Genomic DNA, 15,241 nt, shown 5'->3' with positions numbered 1-15,241 from the left:
AACTTGTATTTTATCAAACATTTAAACATCCTCCTGAGAAATCTGCGGCATATGTGTGTGTGTTAGTGTTGTGTGTGTGTGTGAGCATGTGTGTGTGCATGTGTGTGTGCATGTGTGTGTTTGTGTGTGTGAGGGGGGTATTAATTCCTGGATCCACCAAGAGTCAGATCTAACTTGTATTTTATCAAACATTTCAACATCCTCCTGACAAATCTGCGGCATATGTGTGTGTAGTGTGTGTGTGCAAGTGTGTGTTTGTGTGTGTGTGTGTGTTGGTGTTGTGTGTCTGTGTGTGAACACGTGAACAAAGAGGTTTGCAGCACAATCGCAGGCTAATGGTTCGTCCTTAAAGCTTTTGTCTCCCAGCAGAGCAGCACTTAAAACCAGCCTTTCAAGATGCGCGTCCTGCTGTTGTCTCTCCTCCTTCATCCCTCAGGACAGCAGATCCATCACAGACGCCCTCGGGTGTGGGCCAACAAATTTGTTCATTGTCGGGCTTACATAACACCCCGAGAGAGATTTGGGATTTTCTCCCTCACTCCCAAATGTCAAACCTCAACCTTTTTTTTTTCTTCATTTCCCCTCCAGACTCGGGTGTAATTGCAGGATTCCGGGTCCCAGCGGGGGGTCTGTCCACAGGTGGAGCCTCGGCTCGAGCCTGAGTGACTGACAAGATATTATTATTGAGTCAATGTGATCAATTATCGGGGCTGAGGGGGGTCACAGAACAACAAGCATCGACCCCCGCAGCTTGTTTGTGCGGCTCTCAAAAAAAAAAATCACTTTCTGTAATAAACACAGTCTTCACAGACACTAAAGTACACTTATTATTACTTGTATTTCAAGATATACTTTGTTACTCACTCCAGTGGCGCAGGAGCAACATGTTGGAGCCAAAAGAGAAAAGCCAGCGCCCTCTACAGGCCAGAAGACACGTGGATTTGTATTCAAAGCACGGACGACTCGGCGTTTATTTAGAGTTTTAAACACTAAAACAACATTATTTGGAGAGAAATAAACACATATTCTAATAAATACTTGTATTTTCTGGCCAAGTTAAGAGAAACTCAAATAATTCCTGAAAATAATCTTCACACAAGATCTTATGAGGTTAGAATTCTGTCTTTAATTGAGAAAATAATAAAACTAGTGAGTGGAAAAGTATTGAATGATTGATTCTGAAAAGGAAAGTTAATGGTTTATATTTGTTAATTGAATATAATTGATCTGAAGATACATGTTTGATCATTAATCCGTTCAACCCTCCAGTGAATAAACTCCACCAGTGGAACTAAAATAGTTATCGTTGCTTCTGAGGAAACTTCACAGACAAAAGGTTAGAATCAACGAGTGATGCTGGTGAAGGTTGTGTTTAAATGATGGATCAGAGACTGAAGGTCTGGAGGCTGCGGGTTGAAAACACGTCTATTGTCGCTCGTTTGTTTTTATTCACGCGGTGAAGATCGAAACCTCAGATGTTTTTTTTATTGTTTTATGTAACATTACAAACACAGGGAGCCAAAGATGGAGTTTTGAGACTTTAAAAGCGAATATATTGAAGATAAAAAGGTCAAATGCTGACAATAAGGACGTCAATATATTCGATAATAAAGTTTATTTCAATTAAATTCACCAAACTAAGGAATATATTTAGAATTAAAAGATAAAAACTTGATGATCGAACTGACATTTGTTCACGTTCATGATGGAAATGATGGTTTACGTCAGGAGTCATCTTCACTTTTACTGCTTGGATGAATTCCTCACCACTTGTTATTATCACCATGGCAACGGCCAGGCGACCTCTTCACACGAGCTTGTTGATGCTCTGAGTCCAAAAGTGTCTCCACACCTGCAGACCTGAAGCTCCTACATCATCATCATCATCATCATCATCATCATTAGAGGAACATCTTCCTCTCCATGGAACACACACACAAAAAAAACCTTGACAAAAGTTCCTATGAAGATGATGAACGCTGTGTAGTTGTGTAGGAATACATTGTGTTACTTCATCATCTGTGAGCAGCACTGCAGGAAGAAGATGTTCATAAATCTCCGGCTGAGCTTCAAGGAGACCACAGATGAGCACATTCATAAATTAAATCTCCAGTCGTTGACAAATTTCTCTCCATTTAGATTATTAGAGGTTTTTTCATTTATTTTCTGCTGTTTACTCTCAACGGGGTCACGGCGTCTTTCCTGGTTCCATGAGGCGAGTGACACCCTGGAAAGGTACACACACACACACACACACACACACACACACACACACACACACACACACACACACACACACACACACACACACAATCATATAAACTGTATATATTTAAATATATATACATTCATTAAAAAAAAAATTGAATATTGAAATGAAGTCCCTTAAACTGTAATTTTTGTTTTACTTTTAAATACATGTTTAAAATAACTCAAACCATTACAGGAGCCAAGGCTTCAAGCTGGACAGTTTCTACTTAATCCGATTTATTTAATCCCTTTAGTAGTTCCTTTAAGTTACAGCTATTTAAAAATAAATTGTTTTGTAAAGTGAGGAACGATTTTAACTCGATGCGGTGAAATGTGTCCTTTATTTTAATTCTTCGTTTTTCACATGTTCAAAACTTTATTGACATCACAAGCGTCACGTGACCAACACGCAAACACCACATTGGTCAACTTTCATCAACACCTGCAACGATCTGTATCTTTCTATAGTTTTAATATTAGAATCTAAAAGTTAAAATACATTTGCAATGAAGGACACGTTTATGACAAGAAAGCTTTAATTAAAAAAGAAAAAAATAATAAAGTCTCCATTCGAGTGCATTTTAACATTAACTTGTGTATTTATTTTTCCTAAACGAATCGATCCTTTTATAAACAATCCTTTGTTATAAGCGAGACTGTAATAAACGTTAGTTTCACACCTGATGTAAAGATGTTTAACATACAGACGCCGCAGTGATTTAGGATGTTTGTTGTTGCTAAGCAACGCTCCAACTATTCCCGGAGAGGACCAGGATCTGGAAACAAACTCCAGACAAGAAGACATGTTTTAGTTTCATTAATCCTCAACTTAAAGACATTTTTCAGGAGAAAAAAAGAATCATGTCTGACGAGGAGAGCGAACCTTCGTTCCTCGATGACGTCAGAGTGAAGTTCATCGAAGGGAAAGTTTGTTCTTTTCTTTCTCTGCGAACACAAACGTGGGAGAAAAGTTCATCCTCTGAAGACTTCCAGACTCACCTGAGGAACTTCCTGGACCAGAACCATGTCATGTTCTTCGCTGTGGCTAACAGAGCTGTGGTCGCTAGCATGCAGGTATGTTTGGAACTTCTGACAGAGATTTGTGGAAATATTGACGTTTCAAATGCCTTAAAATGACCTAAACTAAATCAAAAATCATTCCACCATTATAATACATGTCTTAAATCACGTTTCCCACTTGAAAAATGGCCTTTATAAATGTTTGTAAACTAGCAAACACTTATTAGCATGTTAGCTTGATTTAGTTAGCTCGATACGTTTTATGACGTATCATTTAATTCTGTCGTTTTATTTCAATGTGTAAAAACAAATATGTACTTTTTTAAGTAGTAACGTTTTTTTTAATGTAATATATATGTAATAATTTATAATGTAGCTCTAAAGCTAACGATTATTTTTGCAATGAAAACAAACAAGTGAGTGTTGTTTTTGCCTTTTAAACTGGCATTTACTTTTAAATACTCTTTTAGACTTAGATTGTATCATCTTGTTCTTTCTCTTTGTTCTTATTTTATTTTGATTGTTTTTTATGAAAAACTGCTGTATTTGCTGTGGATAATTGGAAAAAAAACAATTTGCCGAAGGAGACCTCGCGAGGGATCAATAAAGTTCTACCTAACCTAACCTATACCATTTTCAAAGGTCTACAGCCCATCTTGTTACAGTTTGTTAACTGTTAATCTTGTTTACGCTTTGAAATCCAGGCGTCAACAGTTCATCCGCACAAGCAGCTGTTCGTCCAGAAGAGGACATGTGTCCCCGTCACTCCTGAGAACTGCTCACAGCTCCTGATCTTCGGTGTTTTATCTCCGGCGCCGCTCCTGCAGTTGACGTCGACGCTTGAGAACGTAAACGTTTGATCTGATCGAGGCTCATGACATCGATCTTCGACTGATACGATTGTATTCTTCAGGTGTGCGCCCCGTTACTCTCCGCTGACGTGAACCATCACATGTGGCCGTCCTCGCTGTGTGAGGACCTCATCCGTAACACCGAGAGCTTGTGTAATAAAACGTCAGTCGTGCGAGGACGGATCTCGGGGAAATTCTTTCTCCCGTTGCCGACGGTGACGGACTTGATGGGTCACATGTCCAGCTACGACCTGAGGTAAGGAACATGTTCCTCTCAAAGGTCACATGAAGATTAAAACCCTTCTTTAATCGCAGGTTTGAAAGCTACGACCGGACTCTTGCTCACACCATTGAGACCTACGTGATCAGCTGGACCAATCTGATCCACAACATTCTGCGGGAGGACTCTTCAGAAATACTATTGACGGGCACCAATCCGGGTCCAGATGCGGAGCTGAAGTACTGGACCTCCAGGAAGATCAACATTCAGAATATTCACCTACAGGTTAGCTCCGCTGCTGCGACACATCCAAGGCATTCGTTTTACAGTTTCAAGGATCAGATTTGTCGTCTCAGCTGCAGAGTCCAATCGTACAGAAGATGTCTGGGATGTTGGAATCCATGCAAAGCAGCTACCAGTTAGCGACCAGCCTGCTACTTGACAACGTCCTCGACGGTGAGTAAATTACTGGTATTAGACGTAACAGTTTCCCCCGGTGTTTAAAAACATGTCATGTTTGGATTTAAAGCTCTGAAGGAAGCCGAAGAAATCGACCTCCATCTTCAACCTCTGCGTTCTCAGCTGACGCAAGTGGAAAAGGAAGGTCTTGCCTGCTTTGACACGTTAACTCCGGCTCTGTTTCAAAGCGTCTGCCTGATCTGGACCGAGTGCAAACCTTATCAAAGACCAGGACGTGTCATCGTGCTGCTTCAAGAACTCTTCAACCTGCTCATCCAACAAGTAAGACTTGTTTTATTTGACACCATGATGTTGCTTCTTCTCACTCAAGAGGCTTCAAACATCACTTACTTCATATAATCATAAGCTAATCCTAGTTAACAAGATAGATTCATTTATTAAATGTTTTTCACTTCACTGGTCGAGTAAGTTTCAAAAGAGGCCACAGAAAATCCTATGACTGGCGGTCAAACCAATAAAAAGAAATAAGTCTTATTCATTTTTTGACACACACACAATCATGTATGTTGCATTCAAAGATTAAAGATTAAATAAAAAACAAACTATAGAAAAAAACCTTGTAATTACAGTTTAAGTTGATTCTAAGGGACAAGAAATACTCTCAAACCCATTGATAGAATTGAAAGTCTGGGGGGAAATAGGAAAAAAAGTGCTCTAAAATATATAAATAAAAAACTTATACGAAAGTAACTTTATAAATGAATCATTTAAACAAGGAAAGTTGTAAGAAACATGTGTAAAGGACAAATAATAATAATAATAAATAATAAATACAATCAAAGCTTCTGCATGTGTTAAAATATATCACAATTCGACTCCTGTCGCGGACAGTTTGGTAAATAGATCTAGACTAATTTAGATCATGTTTTAACTTTAATTTAAATGTAATCGTGCGTCCTGCAGGCGACGTCCTTCCTCCCGGCTGACCTCCTGGACCGAGAGGACAGAGAGGAAAGTCTTGAGATGGTTCGGAGGGTGATGGTGGTTTTTAGGAACGTCAGACGGAACTATCAGATCCAGAGAGAGAGACTCAACAACCGTGCGGATCATTCTCCCTGGAACTTTCCATCGGCTATGATCTTCAAACGTTTCGACCAGTTCTCCAATCGTTTGTCGCAGCTGGAGGTTCGTCCCAAACGTTCTTTTTAAATTTCAGTTTTTATTTCTGTTTTTTTTAACTGTCGGAAGTTGACGCTGACTCTGCAGGATCTGTTTGAGATAATGGTGGACTATCAGAGGATGGAGAAGCTGGAGTTCGGAGGAGTGAAGGGTCGTTTCTACAGCGAGAAGGTGGCGCTGATGTACGAAGAGTTTAACAATCACTGCCAGATATTCAAGCAATGCGACCACAGCCCCCTGGACTGTCAATCTGAGGTAAAACTATCAGATTTATTTAAGAAACTTACAAGAAAAACATTGAATTGAGATTGTTTAACTTTCCCTGCAGGATTTTGACATGAAGTATCGGGAGTTCAAGCTCAAGATCACAGACTTCGAGGTGTGTCTGGCCAGTGTTCTGTGCATGGCTTTCAAGGACTGCTCCGGGTTGGAATCGGCGTTTAAGGTGAAGCAGGATTCACACGAAATCAAAAATCAGATCAAGTAAACGTCTTCCTTCTCTTCAGCTTCTGACCGTTGTCGGCACCTTCCTCAAGAGAAGGAAAATCCAAGAGATCTTCAGTCCCAACTTCCTCCTGCTGCAACAAATGCTCATTGAGGAGATGGAAAGATGCAAAGTGTTGTTTAAAACACAGCTAAATAAGGTGGTTATTAAGATAAAGTTAATACATCATGATGCAGATTTTCCTAACGTTTGCTTTTCAGACGGAGCTGAGTCGGAGCATGAACGTGGCTCCTACGTCTGGAGCTCTGAAGTGGGCAAAGATGCTGCGTGAGCGGATTCAAAGTCCTTGGGAAAACTTCAGATTTGTGCTTGAGTGGCAGGGGTGAGTTCCTACTGGTCCTCTGGGTCTTTGTGTTCACGTCCAGGTGTTACCAGCCTTTGTTTGGCTCCACGGACTGGTATAATGTCGGCGTTCTTCAAACCGAGTGACGCCATATTATTTTACGAGTCTCCTTAGTGTTACTACCCAAGGATCTGCAATATTACACTGCGAGTCTACACAGTGTAACTATTCAAGGCTCTGTAGTGATACTCTGTGACTCTCTGCAGTATTACTCTAGGAGTCTCTGTAAGATTACTCCTCAAGGGTCTGTAGCATTAGTCCGCTAGTCTCCACAGTATTACTCTGCAATGCTCTGTATTTATACTCACCAAATGCTCTCTAGTATTGCTCTTTGAGTCTCTGTACTATTACTCTGCGAGGCTCCAAAGTATTACTCTGTTGGTCTCTGTGTTACTCCACGATGCTCACTTATATTTCTCCACCATGCTTCTTAGTCTTATTTTTTTTGAGGCTCCGTAGTATTACTCCACAAGGCTTCGTAGTATTACTCCACTAGGCTCCGTAGTATTACTGTCCTTTGTTTTACTCTGTGAGGCTTTGGAGTATTAGTTGACTGGTCTGCGTAGTATTTCTCCGCTAGTATCCGTAGTATTACTCCGTTAGTCTCTGTAGTATTAGTCGACGGGTCTCTGTAGTATTACTCCACTAGTCACCGTAGTATCACTCTGCTAGTCTTCGTAGTATTACACAGCTAGTCTCCGTAGTATTACTCCGCTAGTCTCCGTAGTATTACACAGCTAGTCTCCGAAGTATTACACACCTAGTCTCCATAGTATTACTCCGTTAGTCTCCGTAGTATTACACAGCTAGTCTCCGTAGTATTACTCCGCTAGTCTCCGTAGTATTACACAGCTAGTCTCCGAAGTATTACACACCTAGTCTCCATAGTATTACTCCGTTAGTCTCCGTAGTATTACTCCGCTAGTCTCCGTAGTATTACACAACTAGTCTCCAACGTATTACACACCTAGTCTCCATAGTATTATTACTTTAGTCTCCGTAGCATTACTCCGCTAATATCAGTAGAATTAGACAGCTAGTCTCCAAAGTATTACACATCTAGTCTCCATGGTATTACTCCGCTAGTCTCTGTAGTATTACTCCGCTAGTCTCCGTAGTATTACACAGCTAGTTTTCGAAGTATTACACACCTAGTCTCCATAGTATTACTTCGTTAGTCTCCGTAGTATTACACAGCTAGTTTTCAAAGTATTACACACCTAGTCTACATAGTATTAGAGACCTTCTTCTTCTGGTCTTTCCCCCTTTTATTGGTCTCCACCTGCTTGCTCTCCCTGAATCTTCTGCTCCTCTAGATCAGCAGCAGGTCTGGAGACGACCAGAGTGAAGCAGATGTACGCTGAGATGTTGAGCCTCCTGGACCAATATGAAGAAGACGTTTACGACCAATGGTGTCGCGGCCTGAAGGAAACCTGTGAAGACAACTTGAGTCGACCTCTCATCTCGAGAAACATCTCGCACGGCTTGATCTCAGTCAACTTCAGTCCCAAGGTTTGTTTAATTCTGCACCATAAGATGTTTTTTTCAGTCGAAAAAAAGGACATTTTAACTCACTTTCATGTACTGTGACCTCCCCCATGACTTGTTGTGACTCAAGAACAATCTAACAGCCGGGGAGTTAAAGTGCTCTAAAGTAAATGGCGGATAATTGGTCTCTATAGGTCACATTAAATCACACATTGGTCTTTAACGGAATCAGTTCACACTCTTTCTTCTAAACACGCCGCTGACGTCCACAGACATGTCGCTCTGCTGGCATTCAAATGTAACCTTTGCTGCACAAGTGGCAATTAATTATGCAGCCCTTCCTTTGGTAATGTGCTCACCTCGGAGACGTGAGAGTTAAACGTGTTTTAATCCTTGTCCTCAGCTCACTGAAGTGCTGAAGGACGTCAAGTACATGCAGACGCTGCAGAGGAACATTCCTGCTGCCGCCACGGAGGTGTTTGAACGACGGAGACTCTTGGCCAAGGTTAGAATATGGAAGAACATCTGTGACATCAGATGATATTAAGAGTGATTGACACTTTTTATTATATTAGTGAAATGTTTTTTAAGCATTTATGTATCATTTCTATTTAATAATTCAATTCAAACATTTTTATAACGAAAGGTTGATTTTTTTATTTTATTTTTTTATTATTGAAATCAATAATAATTTCATAGAAAAATATATTTATTGGACGATTAAATGCTTTGTATATAAAAGGCTGATTGTTTTGTTTTTCTATATAAATAAATATATATATAAACAAGTTTTAATTCAATATTTTTCAACTCATAGCATTTTTAATCCATTATAAAAATGTTGTTATAATAGTCAATAAAGTTTTATCCATCCATCTATCCATCCATCCATCCATCCATCCATCCATCCATCCATCCATCCATCCATCCATCCATCCATCCATCCATCCATCCATCCATCCATCCATCCATCCATCCATCCATCCATGCATCCATGCATCCATCCATTTATTTATCCATTTATTCATCCATTTATTCATTCATCCATCAATCTATCCATCCATCCATCCATCCATCCATCCATCCATCCATCCATCCATCCATCCATCCATCCATCCATCCATCCATCCATCCATCCATCCATCCATCCATCCATCCATCCATCCATCCATCCATCCATCCATCCATCCATCCATCCATCCATCCATCCATCCATCCATCCATCCATCCATTTATTTATCCATTTATTCATCCATTTATTCATCCATCCATCCATCCATTCATTTATCCATCCATCCATCTTTGACATGTGATCATCTCGGTACTCTTTGATATTGTCTGGTGACACTATTATACAAACATTTTTTTATTGAATTTAAAAGGCTACAAATTAAAAAAACATTACATTTAGAACATTTATATTTGAATTATTTGAATTAAAATATCAAACTCTAAACATAACTTTTGTTTCATTCATTTTAAATTCAATTATTCAGTAAAAACAAATTACATTTCTCAGTATAGAAATTCATAAATCAAATTATTAAAACAGATTTTTCTGAGGGAAGGAAGGAAAACAACAAAACATGTTTTCTAAGATTTAAAAACAAAAGTTTGAATAAACATTTCCCCCCTCAGCACGTGAGCAGTCTGCAGCTGGTGGTCCAGTGGTACAACAAGCTGAAGCAGACGGTGCTGGAGGTGGAGCTGCCTCTGATCCGAGCTCAACTGGCCTCCGTCGACCTGCAGCTCCGGAGAGCCGAGGAGGAACTGACCTGGCAGGACGGCGACTGCTCGGCCTTCATCGGCGCCACCAGAGAAACGGTCCACGATCTGACGCGTCGAGTGAGCAGAGCCAAGGACAACTGTGAGGCCATGCAGGCGCTGATGAAGGGCTGGAGCAAGAAGGCCATGTTCTGCAGGAAGGACAGCAAACGCTGCTCGCTGGTCCAGCTGGACGACCGCAGTGAACATGTCAGCAGAATGTACAGCTCTATAAAGACGCACGGAGAGACCATCCACGAGCTCCTCCAGGTACTCCTTCAATCAAGTATCACCACACTCTGGTCCACACACACCTCTAGTAACCACAGCGATACCTGGGTGTTGTATTTGATAAAGACATGTCTCTTTTTCAAAGCTGCAGAAAACTGACCAGAAACTCTTTCCTTCAACTGAAAAAAATCTCTAAACTTAGGGAAATGTTGTCGGAACATGATCTGGATCTTATAATCCATGCGTTTGTTTCTTCTCGCCTGGACTATTGTAACAGTTTGTTTTCATGTCTTAACAAGAAGGATGTGTCTCGTCTGCAGTTCATACTAAACTCTGCAGCCAGAATTCTGAGCCGCTCTAGTAGAAGAACTCACATTTCTCCTTCAAACTCTTCACTGGCTTCCAGTTTCTTTCAGGATCAACTTTAAAATTCTGGTTCTTACTTTCAGATCTATTCATGGTCAGACCTTCCATCAGTGATCTGATCCAGACTTACACCCCAGCTCGGGCTCTGAGGTCTGTGGATCAGAATCTACTGATGGTTCCTGAACACGGTTCAGGCTGTTGCTCCTAAGCTTTGGAACGATCTTCTCTCTCTGTGTTTGATGATCTACTGACTCCTTCAAGAAACATCTTAAGACGTTTCTATTTGTTCAGGCTTTTCCTTGATTTTCTGGAACTCCTGTTGTGTTATCAGTTTTATCTTGATCTTTAAAGTATATACTTTATTGAATATTGTTTTGATTGTTTAAGTGCTTTGTGACCCTGGTCTGGAAAAGCACTATATAAATAAAAATGACTTACTTACTTACTTACATCATGATCCTCTCCAGGAGAACCTGCATCTCTACCAGGCCGACCCCGCCTGTGACGCGTGGCTCTCGTACCTGGAGTACGTGGACGAGATGGTGCTGGAGGGACTCTTCAGCTACATCCGACGCTCCCTCCAGTTCTTCATGGACAACATGGAGTCGCGGCTCGGACGCCCCCCTTTGTTCGAGGCCCAGTTGATGCTGAGCGGGTCCGGGCTGTCGTTCAGTCCGTCGCTGGACCGAGACGCAGGAGACGGACTCTACGAGCTCATCGAAGGACTCGTTGGGGATATTTTTAAGAGTTCCGTGTACATCCAACGGGTGGCGCCGCACTACAGCGCTGACACTTATCAGGTGAGTTCAAACAGGTTCTATATTAACAGTCCAGTTCTCAACTTACTTCTGTATCATGGAGCACTTTTTAGCATTTGAAATATCTTGGATGACATTGGGTATAATCGAGAATACAGTTGGTTGTATATGGAAGTACATCAGTGTCGTCAGAATATTGACGAATTGAATTTAACATTTAAAATAAACTTTTACTTTTGAAATGTTGGTATTTTCCAGCAGTGTATTTAAAAAATAATAATATTTTATAATATTTGAATTTAATTATTTCTAATATTAAAGGGAGTTATTTTTTAAAATGGAATTTAAATATCTGATTCTGTTCTTGGTTATTTTTTTGTTTTTTTACACAGTTTGATATATTAATTCCAAAAGATTAAAAAGTAAAATTTCTATATTAAATATTTTTTATTTCATAGCCTCCATTAACAACAACAACAACCACAACAAAATACAAATTCAAAATGTTAAATTCAAACTTTCAATATCGTAATGACTGATATACTTCCATTGTTTTTTTTTGCAATACACTCACACACATGGTTTCCTAAAATTGAGTGTGAGGAAAACTCCCTGCACAGAGACGAATCCTTCAAAATATTTGTGGAACCAGATGACAAAATGTAATCATATGTTCTTGTCTCTTTATAAACATTTCATGTTAAAATGCACACGATGAAATAGTCTCTGTAATATAAGTCGACTGGTCTCTGTAGTGTTACTCCGAAGTATTTCTCTGCTAGTCTCCGTAGTATTACACAGCTAGAATCCATAGTATTACACAGCTAGAATCCATAGTATTACACAGCTAGTATCCATAGTATTACTCTGCTAGTCTCCATAGTATTACACAGCTAGAATCCATAGTATTACTCCGTCTCCATAGTATTACTCCGCTAGTCTCCGTAGTATTACACAGCTAGAATCCATAGTATTACACAGCTAGTATCCATAGTATTACTCTGCTAGTCTCCATAGTATTACACAGCTAGAATCCATAGTATTACTCCGTCTCCATAGTATTACTCCGCTAGTCTCCGTAGTATTACACAGCTAGAATCCATAGTATTACTCCGTCTCCGTAGTATTACTCCGCTAGTCTCCGTAGTATTACACAGCTAGAATCCATAGTATTACTCCGTCTCCGTAGTATTACTCCGCTAGTCTCCGTAGTATTACACAGCTAGAATCCATAGTATTACTCCGTCTCCGTAGTATTACTCCGCTAGTCTCCGTAGTATTACACAGCTAGTATCGATAGTATTACTCCGCTAGTCTCCGTAGTATTACACAGCTAGAATCCATAGTATTACTCCGTCTCCGTAGTATTACTCCGCTAGTCTCCATAGTATTACACAGCTAGTATCGATAGTATTACTCCGCTAGTCTCCATAGTATTACACAGCTAGAATCCATAGTATTACTCCGTCTATGTAGTATTACTCCGCTAGTCTCCAAAGTATTACACAGCTAGAATCCATAGTATTACTCCGTCTCTGTAGTATTACTCCGCTAGTCTCCAAAGTATTACTCTGCTATAGGTAATAATGTTCTACTCTGTTCTATAAAAGTGATAAATTCCCTCAAGTATCTACAACGGCTCTGTTCTCTCTGAGGTAAATAATTCTGGTTGATGTTTCTTGCAGGACGTGATGGAGGAGATGCTGGACTTGTTGAGCCTGAGGAAGGAGATCATGGAGCGAGTGGAGAAAGTGCTGAACAAAGCCTCACATTACCAGGATGTGTTCGAGTGTTACGCTCACCTGTGGCAGGAGGATCAGGCCAAGTTCCTCGGAGAGTTCCTGGTGTACGGTCACGCAGCAGAGGAGAAGGACCTTCACCCGGACGACAAGGTCCCTGACAGTCCTCCGACGGTGGAGGATTTCAAAGAACAGGTGAGTTATCAGATTAAATAAACAAATGCATAATAAAAATGTGGGTTTCATCTACAGATCGATTACTACGAAGATCTTTACTGCAAGACTTGTACACTTGAAGATTACACTGTGTTCGACGGGTGGTTCCGTGTGGACATCAAGCTCTTCAAAGTCAGTCTCTTGAACACCATCAAGAAGTGGAGCTGGCTCTTCAAGGAGCACCTGTTGAAATACGTCACCAACAGGTGCGTTGACTTTTATTGTGTCACACTCACTGCGTTCATTTCAAATATACAATAGTAACAATATTTTAATATCACATTAAAAAAGGTACAATTAACAAATGTTTATTTATTCTTAAATTATTGGAAATAGAAAATCAAACTATGTTTAAAAAAACATTAATCTGAAATTATACGTAATTATGTGTGAAATATATGCTCAAACAAGTATTTAATTAAATAATAAGTCATATTTAACTAAATACATGTTATTAGGAAAGTATCAGTCCCCAACATTTTTCAAAGTGTTTTGAAAATTTTAATTTTTTAATTCATCATTGAATTCATAGTAAAAATTTGAATATGTTTTCATTAAATAATCGAATTAAAAGATTTTCAATTTTTCAAAATAATGTTTTTTTTACACATTTTGATATTTTAATTTCAATTTCCTTTTTCCAAATTCTATATATTTTTTAATTCATTAAAATGTTGTTATAATGGTGTCAATATTTTTAAAATGTAAAAGGCTACTAATTAAAGAAGATTTTAATTGAATTATATTGAAGCAAAAATTAAAATCAACCCTTTCATATTCAAATTATTGATTTAATTTATTCAAAACGAACAATGAAATGCTTAAAAACTAAAGAAAATTCAATATTCTGATGACACTGATATACTTCTATAGTTTTCAGTCCAAAACAAACAAAAAAACGTAAAGAAAACTTTAAATAATGATTGATTTAAAAAGGGAACAAACGTATATACAGGGTGTGTACAGTTCTAATTATGGAATAAATTAATGTAATAAATATAAGAGTCAAACGGTATTTTTTTAAATATCAATTCATGTTTTATACATATTATTAATCTCTTCAGTATCCTCTAAACATACATGTGAGGATCAGATTCCAATAGAAATGAAAAGATTAATTGTGTATCATCAGTTTTATTGTGTCTCATCATTAAAACACATTAAAACTGAGGGTAAGACAATGATCTCAATACCATCTTGTCTTCAGTCTGGAGGAGCTGCATGAGTTTGTGTGCAGCACCACAGAGGGTCTGAGCAGGAGCGTGGCTGGAGGAGACCATCACGGTCTGGTGGAGGTCATGACTCACCTGATGGCCGTCAGGGACCGACAGTCGGCGACGGACAAGATGTTCGAGCCGTTGAAGGCCACGATACTCCTGCTCCAGGGCTACAGAGTCATGATCCCGGAGCAGGTGCACGCTCACCTGGAGGTGAAGACCGTCTCTCTCTCCTGACCTGAGAGCTTGGAAACATGTCTCTGATCTTCTTCCCAGGAACTGCCGGACCAGTGGAGCGCTCTGAAGAAGCTGGCTGTGCGAGCGAGGAGCGAGTTGGCGCCGCTGCAGAACGAAGAAGTGATGGTTCTAAGAAGACGCTGCGTGGCTTTCGAGGTCTTTGATGCACCTTCTCATTCCACCGCGAACCTTCTCGTTTTGTTGTCAGCCTTAGAAGAACCTGTTTTTTTCTCCTGCAGGTGAAACAGAACCAGTTCAGGGACACGTTCAAGAAAGCTGCTCCGTTCACTTTCACAACACGGCAACCGTACGTCGACCTGAACACGGTAAGAACATCTATGTTTCAATGTCTTCTATGAACACTGTAAGAACATCTATGTCTTCTATGAACACTGTAAGAACATCTATGTCTTCTATGAACACTGTAAGAACATCTA

The 15,241-nt window shown here is 39.7% G+C and overlaps 1 protein-coding gene across 1 annotated transcript in view; it reads left to right on the top strand.

Moving 5' to 3' along the window:
* The first annotated feature begins 3,111 nt into the window (after positions 1 to 3,111).
* LOC148063007 (dynein axonemal heavy chain 11) overlaps positions 3,112 to 15,241 on the top strand; it is a 100,293-nt gene continuing 88,163 nt past the window's right edge. Inside the window, exons 1-20 of the mRNA XM_087812310.1 lie at positions 3,112 to 3,324; positions 3,975 to 4,118; positions 4,184 to 4,377; positions 4,437 to 4,626; positions 4,698 to 4,797; positions 4,871 to 5,082; positions 5,725 to 5,946; positions 6,028 to 6,195; positions 6,269 to 6,385; positions 6,447 to 6,584; positions 6,646 to 6,767; positions 8,105 to 8,300; positions 8,680 to 8,781; positions 9,915 to 10,310; positions 11,105 to 11,437; positions 13,081 to 13,329; positions 13,387 to 13,556; positions 14,558 to 14,780; positions 14,844 to 14,960; positions 15,044 to 15,130. Of these exons, the coding sequence (XP_087668436.1) occupies positions 3,112 to 3,324; positions 3,975 to 4,118; positions 4,184 to 4,377; positions 4,437 to 4,626; positions 4,698 to 4,797; positions 4,871 to 5,082; positions 5,725 to 5,946; positions 6,028 to 6,195; positions 6,269 to 6,385; positions 6,447 to 6,584; positions 6,646 to 6,767; positions 8,105 to 8,300; positions 8,680 to 8,781; positions 9,915 to 10,310; positions 11,105 to 11,437; positions 13,081 to 13,329; positions 13,387 to 13,556; positions 14,558 to 14,780; positions 14,844 to 14,960; positions 15,044 to 15,130 (3,693 nt within the window). The remainder of the gene's footprint in view (positions 3,325 to 3,974; positions 4,119 to 4,183; positions 4,378 to 4,436; positions 4,627 to 4,697; positions 4,798 to 4,870; positions 5,083 to 5,724; positions 5,947 to 6,027; positions 6,196 to 6,268; positions 6,386 to 6,446; positions 6,585 to 6,645; positions 6,768 to 8,104; positions 8,301 to 8,679; positions 8,782 to 9,914; positions 10,311 to 11,104; positions 11,438 to 13,080; positions 13,330 to 13,386; positions 13,557 to 14,557; positions 14,781 to 14,843; positions 14,961 to 15,043; positions 15,131 to 15,241) is intronic.

This window comes from Callionymus lyra, chromosome 17 (genome assembly GCF_982586985.1).
Source record: "Callionymus lyra chromosome 17, fCalLyr1.hap1.1, whole genome shotgun sequence".
NCBI lineage: Eukaryota > Metazoa > Chordata > Actinopteri > Syngnathiformes > Callionymidae > Callionymus > Callionymus lyra.
This window is presented reverse-complemented; position numbering and strand designations above follow the sequence as displayed.